At 38.9% G+C, this 12,285-nt stretch overlaps 1 protein-coding gene across 2 annotated transcripts in view; it reads right to left on the bottom strand.

The window, feature by feature from the left end:
- plxna4 (plexin A4) overlaps nucleotides 1–12,285 on the bottom strand; it is a 210,315-nt gene that overhangs the window by 173,119 nt on the left and 24,911 nt on the right. For both annotated transcript variants that reach the window (XM_072377857.1, XM_072377856.1), the window contains exon 3: nucleotides 4,848–5,030. In XM_072377857.1, coding sequence (XP_072233958.1) covers nucleotides 4,848–5,030 — 183 coding nt within the window. The remainder of the gene's footprint in view (nucleotides 1–4,847; nucleotides 5,031–12,285) is intronic.

The following is a 12,285-nucleotide window of genomic DNA, read 5'->3' as shown; positions in this document are numbered from 1 at the left end:
GAATAGAAATTGACAGGGGTTGAGTCAAAAGTGAGAATTTGACCTTTCCATTCTCAGGAGCAAACATTAACAATTCAGTGTTAGAATTGACCTATTTCTCACTCATGGCATCTCTCCTGACAGCCTTAAATGACTGAGCTCCATTTGTCTCCAAATAACATCTCATTCTTCAGGAAGCTATAGCTTTATAAACCATTTACTTGCCTTAACTCCATAATATTCTACGATCTTATTTCATTTTCTGGCATTTTTCCTCTTTTCCTTCCTTCCATTTTCCCCACTTTGTATGTTTACCTCTTTTCCTCCCCTCACTTCGACTGAGACAGGTTCTGCAATAGTGGTAGTGGTTAAAAGGTGAACAAATTACCCAACACCATGCTCTTTGCTTTTGGCCAATACTGACTAATCCTTTGTGGAAAGGGACATCTTTTTCATCTTTTTACCCCCTCAACACCAGTACTCCAACAACCATGCACATGTCTAAATTCTTCTACATTATAAAGCGCTCTCAATAAATTGGTGGCACCTAGGATACAGACACACTTAGCTTTTCCAACCTCTCGAGCTTTGCATGTCCTGACTTGTCCTAGCTTTTTTGTGCAACTGTTGATGTCAAGTTCAAGGTTAGATGCTCATTGTATTGAGCGCCAATGCTCCCCCATCGGGATGGACAGAGGGGAGATGCATTAGCACCTCAGCAGGTGGTTCTCAATCTCATCTTTTCTCTTTTTTTCTCTCCACTTCTTCCTTCTACACCTACCTCTTGTCCCCCTGTCTACCTTTCAAGCCACAACCCCATGCAGATAACTGGCAGGCCTCCATCCAGTAGTATGTTTACAGACTGCAGTAAAGGTCTAAGTGTTTATTGGAGCATGTATGTGCACTTATCATAATATGCAGTTGTTTTCAGTGAGTGAGAAGCATGCACATGTGTTGTATGACCAGATGACCATAAACTAAAACAAAACCTACAGGGGTTAAGTATTTCTCCTTGACCTGCTGCTGTGTATTGACCTGCAATAAATGGGTTTAAACCTTACCCTGCCACAGCCTTTCATCTCCATCACATCTTCATCCTCTCACATCTTCATCACAGATCAACGAACACACAAACTGACCGACAGACAGGCAGACAGAAGCCATATGGTCCATTCACTTCCAGAGGCAGGAGGTAGCCATCAAAGAGCTCTCACAGCAACTCCACTCAGCCATGGACAGAGAGACAGAGGGAGGGGAGTGAGATGAAGGGAAATGGAAGAGGAATATTATGAGGAGAGGGCAAACAGAGGTGGAGAAAGGCAGGCAAAAAAAAAAATAAAAGATGGGAATATGTAAAAAAAAAAAAAATACAACAAAAATATGTTATTTTAAGTTAACAAAGCTAGATGTGATCGTTGTAGTTTTTTTCATGGTATGAGACAGTAAAGACCAAGCATGGCTGTAAATATCAGTATTTACAGAATCCAGCTGGTTTAACAATACTGCCCATTTTATGCCAACAGGAGAGTATTTGGAAGATCATCTCAGAATCATGATAGACAGTGAATGTCTTTTAAGGAGTGTTGGGCCATGTACAATTATATTTGTGGGGACGAACTTCAAACTGGAAGACCATCAGAGCAAAATTAGCTATTTAGACTGGTTCTCACTTATCAAAACAACTGTAAAAGGAATAAAGTTACAGATTGGTTCAATTTTTTTTCTCCCCTCTCAGATGTTTTCAGGATAATCATTCCACTACTTCTACACCATCTCCATTATCTACATTTATGCCCTCTCATGGGCACATATTACATACTGTTATTAAAAGGAAATGTCATAAAATGACCAGTACATCTACAACCCATGTCCAGTACAAAATAAAGTTTAGGAAAGGGTCAAGTTCAAATATGCACTGTGATATTTACAGATGACTTGAAGAATTTTAAAATACATTATGCTATCAGTATAGTCATGGTACAGCCATGTCCGTTTCTTGCTCCACAGGCTTCACAATGAAATTGAGAAATTTTACTCTAACCCCCATTATATTGCACAGTTTTACAAGCAAATAGAATTTAATTCACTCAGCTTCCTGACCAGCACAACTTCCTGATGTCATAAACGTGAGCTTGTAAACACTAACATTTAGCTCACCCAAACAGGACTCCATTAAAGTTCATCCACTCTCTTTTACTGTTATGCTTATATTTATTCAGGGTGATGTGTTTGTCACCAGATCATAAATAACACTGAAAATGTAGAGTGAAAAACTAACTGCGTGAGGGAAGATCTGAGAGACGGAAAAAAAGGAGGGGATTGAGAGATGGAACAACAAAGGTGGAGGAATGTGTATAAATCAACATCCATTAGCCGAGGGGTTATAAAGTCACAGATGAAGGAGGTGGACTTCAGCTCAGACTTTTTATTGTTTTGTTGTTGTCTTTTATTGCCTGTGATGTCATCTAATGGTATACACTTAATGACAGGGGAGGGGAAGTATGTACATGGGAGGGTTGGATGGGATTGTAATGGTACTGTGTGTGTGCACGCCTGTGTTGACACATAATATTGATCGCCTTTGTGTAAGTGTCTGTAAGGGGTTTTTGCCTGAATATACCATATGTGCACTATTTGATTTTCATTTCTCTCGGGTTTGAATGAGAACAATAGCAAACCCAACAAGCAGGACGCTGCCAGCTGCCAGTGTAAATCATCTAATCTAATTTTCCCAATTAATTCATTGTAGATGAATGTTTTCTAAATGTCTAGTTAATCAAACGTAAAAATCCAAGAATTAGTACTCAAAATGTATAGACACAGGTTTTAAAGAAATAACACTGGCATTATACCAAACTGGGGTACAGGTTTTCAGATAATGTCCATTTACAGAATGAATATGATGTAACCTTTTTGTCTTTGACATATATAAACATGGCTTATGGCAGAATTCTTACATGAAAATGAAACAAATATCAGAAGTCAGCAGTAAATTAAGACTGTTTTCTTGAATTCTATAAATTCCCTGGAAGCAGTTTCACATGCTGTTTTTGTGCTCACAATATAGACTGTCTCCAGTAGCGGCAGCTGAAGGCTAATAAAGAACAAACTGACAAAAAGAAAACCAAGAAAAACACATCCCATGTCTTTCAAACCTGTGCTCAATCATTACATCAAGTCAACACTGGATAGTAAGAAAATAAATGGATGCAAATTATTTAACTCACTTCTCAAAAATAAAAATGCTGGTTATATTCAGCCATCAATGTTTTTCAAGGTAGAAAAGCCAAAGGGCAGCACAAAAGTACAAAAAAATGTGTCCTGTTAACAGCTGAAATTATTTCCAGAAATCCCTTTTATTTCCAATTCTAAAATGTACTGAATTTCCAAATGATAACTCACTCTCATCATTACAGATGAGCAGTAGGTATTATACATGACTGCATGACTCCCCTCTGAAACATCTGCCTAAATGTTTGTTACCACTGGGAAAATTGCAGCCTCGACCATTTCTTTTTCCTACGTGAAACAAAAACAACATAAACAAACAGGAATGGGGCCAATAATAAAGTAAAAAGCAACACTTCTGAGTGTCTGTGCATGCGGCTGCTTGTTCTGGCCCCAATTACAATTTCTAGACTCAGTTTTTCTTATTTCTAACAATACCTGCCATAGCTCTGCAGCAGACCCCCCCAGGGGCTTACTCTCCTTCCCTGTTACTTCATCTCATCCCTTCTATTCTATATGCTGTATTAGGTTGTGTTTTCTGTGCCTGTGGGGCTCTCTGGCCAAGCCGCACCCTGAATTAGTCTCAGTCATGGCCCAACAGTATGTGTGCGCAAATATCTGTGAGAAAGCAAGGTAAAAGTATAGGGGCTGCCACGTTCCATCACACCTAGCAGCAGTGCATCATCCCATTAGCTCTGAAAAGGGCTGCCACGCACAAGGGCATAGGGGCATGAAGGGAGTCTAAGGTGAAAGCCACTACACTCCAAAACCCAGCTTATCCAGTACTGCTTAAATCTGAGGGGACAAGTCTTGTTTAGCCAGGGGCTCTGCTAGCACAGAGTGTGATGTGTTTCAAGGGAGAGAGTTTGGTCAAAGGTGTTCAAAAATGCAAAGGGCAACTCTACCAGGTTGAAAAAATATTTTGTTTGCAGGGATCTCAAAGCAATCATTCTTGTTTCTTAAGCTCATTGAACATATTTTCAAACTACCACACAAATGTGAAAAATGCAACTCAGATACATTATGCAGTTACATAAATTACTTAATAAATTATGCATTTCCTCTTATTCTGATCTCCTAAGTTGCCTCAACAAAGAGACAAGAAACTTTGTCTAATCGATTCTGCAACATGCTGATCTGTGCGGTCTAGCAAGTTCTGCAACATGCTGATGTGAGCTACAATCTGCCCCCTGGGCTCTGGATTTTATTCAAGTCCAAAAGTACAGAGGATACTCCTGATACTGGGTCTACACGAGTACATGTATGATATATGAGGAGTGGATGAGGAGGATGTTGGAAGATATCAGATTGGCTCGGCTGTAGGAATAAAACCTCCTAAGGGGCTCTCTTAATCCCCTCTCCCCAAAACACATACACAATTTCTCTCCATAGTAAAGTACACACACTTCCACCATTCAGTCTTCCTCGCTGTCATGCACACACGCACGCACCTTCCTGCTGAAAATACAGCAAACTCAGCCGATTTGCGTGAAAGTCAATCTGCCTTACTACTATCCATCCAGCAATTCAGCAGTCCCAATTCCCCTCCCTTACTCCACACTAACAGAGAGAAACCAAATCTCTGTTTCCATCAATTCAACTATCCCTGATCCATTACACCCAACATTTCTCCCCCTTACCTTCTTGACTCGTCCACTTTTTGTACCCACGAAGACCAATGAGTGATTCTTGTAGACATAGGCAATGACAGAGGTCATTTTGTCAACCGCATCGGAAAAGAGAGGCTTGCCATGCACCATCTCAGAAACACCCAATGGTGCATTCATGTCGAGACCACAAAAGTCATCATCGATGGTCAGGAGCTTTGGTGGGGAAAAAGAAAGACAAAAAACACAGACTCAGTGAGAAACAGTTTGCATCATGAATATAAGGCTCAAAATATCTAAGGTTATAGACACAGTTTCGGTAGAAAAGCTGGGAGTGGTAAAGTGCCCTGCATGTTTTCCCTGGTAAATCAACAGAAGACATCAAAACAGCAAAGAGTAAGATCAAAATGAATCAGTATAACTTAATAGATAACATCTGACTGAAAGTTAAGGTGAAGGTTCCTTATGCAAGATAGAACAAGTCAGAGAGAGATGAAGATGGAAGAAGACTGCAGTCAGGCACTAGTCCTTTAATAACGCCATAGGCTGCTCTGCCAGGCACAATTCCCCACCGTCCACCCTATCAAACAGAAAGTGCAGAAATGCTTGTGCAGCAAAATATTCAATATGATTCAAAGTGAATTCAGGGAAATAAAAAAAGAAGTGCTGCATTATTACAGGGCTGTACGGCAAATCACCACAAAGCATTTTAAATGCACATAAAAACTGAATGACAGCAGCGAGAAAGACATCTCGAAATGGAATTACGCCATCAATGGAATTATGCTGTCATATGCTGTATTATGCGTTATACTTTCAGTGTGACATGGTGCCATTATTTCATAATTATATACAGATAGTTGCGCCTAATGCTTTTGATCACAAAATTTTGAGTTTGCATGAATTTGCTTAGTCTTGACAGAGGGTATATTTTCACCAGTGAGCGTGGGAAGAATGACTTATGGGTTGTGATACGAGAATAATGGTGCTGGGGATTGGTCATTATTCAGCACGTGTGAATGGATTTGAAACAGTTTAGGACTGAAGCAGGTACAGCTTGATTTATAGCGTACGAATGTGGTGGGTTGTTGCGAGGAGAAATGTCCTGTCAGATGGCAATGCCTTCACATTCTTTAAAAAGCATTTGAAACCATCACAAATATTTGCAATGAAGGCAATAAGTTATGAAATCCACACTATACTGTCTGGTTGTGATTGAAATAAATTGCCGAAAGGATTGATAAGAATGCTCAAATAAGGTCTCTACAAAGCACTATAGCTGCCAAACACTTCTAACTGGACATGTGCAAGTTAACAGCAATTAAAAAAAAAAAAAAAAATAAAAAATAATCTGCCACCAAGATAATTATTCACGACAAGAAGAATATGCTGGGTAAATAAAAGGAAGACGCACTAAAATAGCTTAAATGAAAAAACATTTCAGACCTACATCTGGCTTGTAGTTTGAAGTGTCAGAAATGGAATGTTCTGGGGAGGACAGAACATCCCTTTTTGTATACATCTTGTTTTCCATCTTTCTTCCAGGAAGAGTACCCTTTGTGCTCTTGATAAATCATGCAAGTGTATAGTCTCTACTCAACCTATCACAAAGGGCCATCATCATCAGAGCCCTCAGACCAGGACAAAGAGGAAATATGTGGTCTGCTTTCATTACACAAATGGAGCATGGCTAGGACATAAGCTTCAGGCTACAGTGTGAGGTCATGTGGAGTGGCGCGAATGATCGATAGAGGCTACTTAAATTTGGGTCATGATCATGTCAAATGGTTGACTGGTTAATGGAAAGGAGAAAAAAGATCAAAACCAATATTGACTGAGATCCTGAGAAGACAGTAAACACAAATTAGCATCTGAGGACAACAAAAATACTAAAGCGCAACACTTTTCCTTCAGTTCCAGACTTCCTTTTCCCAATAACCTTTTCAGAATGAGCTACTGTCAGGAACATGCTCGCTGTCCTCCAAGTCATGTGGTAAGTCCGCTGCTAGATTAATGGCTAGCCGATGAGAACTAAGGTCGCTCCCTCAACCATGGATTACTACAGCAACCAGCACTATCTATTCAATATTGTCCCTTGTTTATGTGACAGAAGGAAAACACCCTCTTCATGTTGCCATCAGTTACTGAGGATACTCATCATGCTTGGGTTAAAAAGGTTAACAGGGTCTATCAGAAGCAAAATTGAGTACTTTGCAATATTTGGATCTTAAATGATTGAATGTTTCCTTAAAAGATAGTAAAGACAGCAATTTCTCCAAAGATTAATGATGTTTCCAAAAAAAGTGTTTTTCAGTTAAATTTTTCATCTTTTTAAGTAAAGATTATGGTGTTTTATGTGTGAAAAGGTGCACACACTGCTTTTTCTAATCTCTTTTCACTGACAAATGAAATATTATTTCTACCGTTTGCCAATCACAACCATCCCTGTAGTCTGTTCTGCAATCTAATGAAATGTACTTTTCAGGAAGCAGGCATATTTTTCATTATGCAACCATCAAAACATGACATTTATTGTTGAGATGCCAAAGACATCTCTACATCTGTACATCTGACTATGTAGGCGCTCTTTCTGCCTCCATGGTCTTTTTCTGTCCCTTTTCCATCCCTCAGCTCCAATGATTAATGCATTTTTCAAACTTTGAAGGGGAACATTTACTATACTTTTTCTCTTAACTGTTTGTCTTAAATTCAGAGTGTCCCTGGTTTATGCGTTCTAGACAAAAAAATAAAAAATTAAACAAAATGATCATTTCTATCAAATCAAAATAGAAAAGCATGACAAAGAACACTGAATGAGGGCTGAGGGGCATCAAATCCCACTTTCCCCACCATCCTCTACTTTTTCCATCAAGAGCAATTACTTGAAAGCATATGAAGATACCTTACCTGCTTGATTCAAACAACTAACCACTCTAACAAGTACAAAATTATATAAATTAATAGTTTGTTTGATAGTTGTCATTGTTCAAATCTAACAGGTTAGTGCTCTACAGTGTAGAACATATGAGATATGTGGAGGGTTCCACCCTAAAGACATAGAGACAAGAGAAAAGAATCTCTGTATCTGGGCAGAGGCCAGACACCAAGGCAGAATCAGGTCACTCTCAGCTGTATCCATCTCTCTGCTTGTGTCTGCCTGCCAGCACCAGCACAAAGAAAGCTCTCTTCTGGACCGTGCAGAGGGATCAGCAGATACAGACTAAGGAAAAAGAGAGGGGGCACTGGGCAAACTAAAGCTAGAGTTGCTCAATGCGATTAGTGGGAGACTGAAAGAGATCTGCTCCCAAACGTTCTCTGATGTATAGCCTAATCTGGACTTGTGCAGTTAAGGCCCCTTCCATTGGCTCCAAATTCACAAACTTAAGGGCATATGCTAGACCACTGACACACTTAATTTCACATCATTGCTCAACAACTAGTGTCTCCAAAAAGATATAACAATTATGACAATTCATTATTCATTATTTGTTGATTAGATATCAGGTCACTGTAGTGTAGATTTATTTATGATTATGTGGGAAATCTAATACAAAGAGAGAGCGGATTCCAATCTTAAAAATGTCTTAGCATATTGTGCAGTTAGCCACTTGGAAATCCAGTATTTAGTCTTGTCCTGCTGAGCAAAATGACTAACCTGTCAGGATGATTGGAGGCCCTAAAGAATTCTGTCATGACTAAGAGGGTTTGCCATATTCATTTTAAGAATTCATGTCAACATTCAATTTTGCCTTAAGAATGTCATTGTGAAGTAACACAAAACAGTATTTATTACTCTCCATTCATAACGGGCTACATGTCAAGATTACCAAAACAGTATTTAGTCGACAATGACTGGAAGCTAAGTAACTCTAATAATTTAGCACTTAGCTTTTAAAGGAACCATTTGTACTATTGCTTTAGTTTTTTCTAGACTTTAATTACAATAGAGGAACCTCAACAATAACTGAAGAATGCACGTAAAATGTCCTTGTGTTTTTGATCCACTTATATTGAACAGGTGTTTTAAAGCATGAGCTGTCACTGCAGGCCTGTAAGATTTTGTAAAATGTCACGTAACATCAGCATCAACCTGATCAATTAGTATTTCAAAACAAAGTCATTCTGAAGAGCTGAACATAGATCCCTATATGCTCTCTGTTGGTGCCTATTAACATAGATCTACATGCACTGGTCTTTGTTACGTTGTGGCTGTTGTTATTAGCCATTTCATTAGTTTAGCTCTGCTGTGGAAAAGGAGGAAGTGGACAAAGATCTGCTTTGTGATGGAGTGGAACTAAGTGTTAAGCTAATGAAATTGTTTGTTGGCTTCCTGTCCAAGCTCTTGCCAGCTCAAGCTAATTTTCAACCAATCAGCATTGAATCAATACCAAGAATCATCTCTGGAGCATAATTTTTGGAGCACGGCGCATCATTCATTCTTAGCCTTTTCGACAACTGTCCATTTGTTGAAAAGCATAGTCTTCTACAGAGGCTGAGAGCGAAGTCAACGGATACCTCAGTGAACATAAAAACAGCCCTAAATTCGTAGTGCAGAACTTTTGTATACACCTGTCAGTAAAAGTCACAATTACTGCCTAAGTTTGCTGATGATCAATGGTAATCTGCGATTGTCCTTTCCGTTGATGACTTGTTTCACTTTTTTATTGTTTTGTTATTTGCTGACAAACTCTGCTAAGAAAAAAAAGTATCAACATTTGATAAATATCAGTTTAAATTTAAGTGTGGTCTTATAATGGATTAAAAGAGAAATCCAGAAAGAACATCTACCCTTCAGTTCAAGCACTGAGAAGTTATGTATTGGAATACTGACCTATGATGACGCCATGTACAACACAAAATACATCTTGAAGAACAAACAACCACCGAGATGCATGTACTTCCATGTTACATCTGTGTAAATCTTATGGTATAGCCTCATGCCTTACAGCCTACACCAAAACACCTCGCCAGATCTAACTGCACACTACAACGATCCACAGAACTTTACTTTTCATGAGACAGGAGCTTAAACAGGGCATTCCTACAGAAACATGGCTTGTTTAGAATAAAATAGGCTAAAGTGAAAAATCTAATTTTTCTTCTCAAAATCAGATTTACAATATGGAAGATGAAATCATGTGAATCAGTTCCTGATGGCTGGGATTCTGTGCTCCTTCCAGATCTGTTGAGGTATCCACAAGGCAAGACAAAAGATTTGGTTTTCATGATCAACTGAATCATGCTCAAAATTCAGTCCAAATGTAAAAGTGTCAATGTGGAGTACAAGAGATCCGTATGAGATCTGCACCGTATGCCCTGGGGACTGTTCTGAAAACCAGTCACAATGATTATGACTGTGGAAAGAAAATATATCTATAGAAATGAGCGCACACACACACTCAAACGCCTTTGTGCCTGACTGTGAAGAAATCTAATGGAAGATTTGGCATCAGTCTTGGCAGATGGGTACAGATATTGAATGCAAAATTGGAAATGACAGTGAGAGTTTGTGCAGACTAATATTTACACACAGCTTGAACATGTTTCAAATGTGTATGTGCATTGGTGTGGATGGATGTTAATTAGGCTGAACACACTTTTTAGGGTGTTAAACAAAGTTGATTTACTTATGCTTGCATGTTCTGTTGGCAGGTTTCAATATGAGGAAGCAGGCTTTGATGATATTTTGCAAATTCATATTTGTGAATGCTTGCACCTGCCAGCCATTAGCTGAGCAGATACAACAGATAATAAATATTTGTTGGGGGGGGGCTATCAAATCAGGAACTAACAAAACTGCATGATAATGTTTGAGGGAAACTGAAACAGAACTACAGCAGAGGAGGAGAGGAGACTGAAATATGCCAGGGCCAAGAGGGAAGTTCAAAAGATGCAGAAGTGGAGAAAAGGGGAAGTCAGAGTAAGAACTGAAAGATGATTTGTCAGGACATACTGGAGTTAGATGGAGCATTCTCAATGGAAGATGTAATACAGTCTAATATAAGATTTTGGCACAATACACACACACTTCAACAATATTGCGCTTCAAAACTTTGTCAAAACAATGTCTGACTGAAAGGTTTTTCTTGTATTGGTCATTGAATTCAACTGGAAGTTGTACTGTGGATTGCTGGATATGATAAAGCCTGGTAAACTGGTAAATGGTCTATTTTGCAAAATTACTCCTTTTACAGCTTACAGTCCACTTTTTAACAAGTAGATAATATCTAACAGAGCATGCATTTAACTCAAGCTGCTCAGTCAGTATTTACATTGATAAATTCATTAAAAATAGAGCACAAGCTAAGATTCCCCACTCACATTTCAGCAGTGTATTGTCTGTTGTTCAAAACCTTGAACACGCTCTAGAAATGTGTAACATTTATTATTTAGTTTCCTTTTTAAGTTTAAATTCTATGTGTGCAAAATTTGCCGCTTAAATAGCGTGGGGCAACTGAGAGGCTGCCAAATGGATTCCAAGCGGAGCGTACATGCTGCTTTGTTCAGTGACTCCAATAAATCATCTTTTTTCACAATGGATGTGAATGTTGAATAGTGACAAACAGAAAAAAAGGTAAATTTACTTTATGCATTTTTAAAGCTGAAATTGCAGCGCTAGATTTAATTATACATTACCTATAAATATGTGGACTGGTCTGCTTAACTTTTTTAAAATTCCATTTACTCTATTTCACGCTTGACAGTAAATAGCTCTGAGTCTTCTCACGGACAGATTTATAACCAATTATATTTTTCCATCATTTTAAAGAAAAGAAATCAAGTGGGCTTTGCTTTTTTTCTGCTGTACAGAAAACATAGCAAACCATGACCGCGAAACAAAGGTTCATACCAAATTGTGACACAGAACAAGATATTAAATTAAATCAACAGGGAAAATAACTGACTGAATGTGAAGATTTACAGAGACCAAGCAGTATGGAATATGATGAAAGAAGCAGGAGACACTTGTTTAATCACAGAATAATGATATTGTGATGGATTCTGACCTTTAGCAAGTGGTATCATGTATGGAGATTTAATTAGCGTGCCAGCGAGCAAGCAGGAGAGCGGATATGTGGATGGAGTGGGGTGCAGTGGGGAGGGAGGAGAGGGGGATAGTCTGGAGGCTCTTAATGAATCCGCTAGCCTTTCCCTTCCTGAGGATGTGGCCTAGACTGACTCATCAGCAACAGCAGCCACAACAAGTCACTGATTAGGCCCCACAATCAGGGAGCGATGGGATGGAGATGACCAGCACAGGTAAAAATTATTCAAAGGTTCGTCACACACAGCACAAAACAGAAAAAAGATCAAGTCGATAACATGAAAAGTGAGCAAAGGGAAAATGCAGAATGTGTTAGTGGAAGACTGCCTTTCAAGTGTGGAAAGAAACAAGGGAGGGATGAGCACATGTGTTGGGTACTGCAAGAGCGATCAAGAAAAAGAATGAAAGAAACGGCAGCGGCCGAGT

Source organism: Leuresthes tenuis, unplaced genomic scaffold (assembly GCF_036924035.1).
Source record: "Leuresthes tenuis unplaced genomic scaffold, fLeuTen1.0.hap1 SCAF_23, whole genome shotgun sequence".
Lineage (NCBI taxonomy): Eukaryota > Metazoa > Chordata > Actinopteri > Atheriniformes > Atherinopsidae > Leuresthes > Leuresthes tenuis.
Note: the sequence above shows the minus strand (reverse complement) of the source record. Positions and strands in the feature narration are given on the sequence as shown.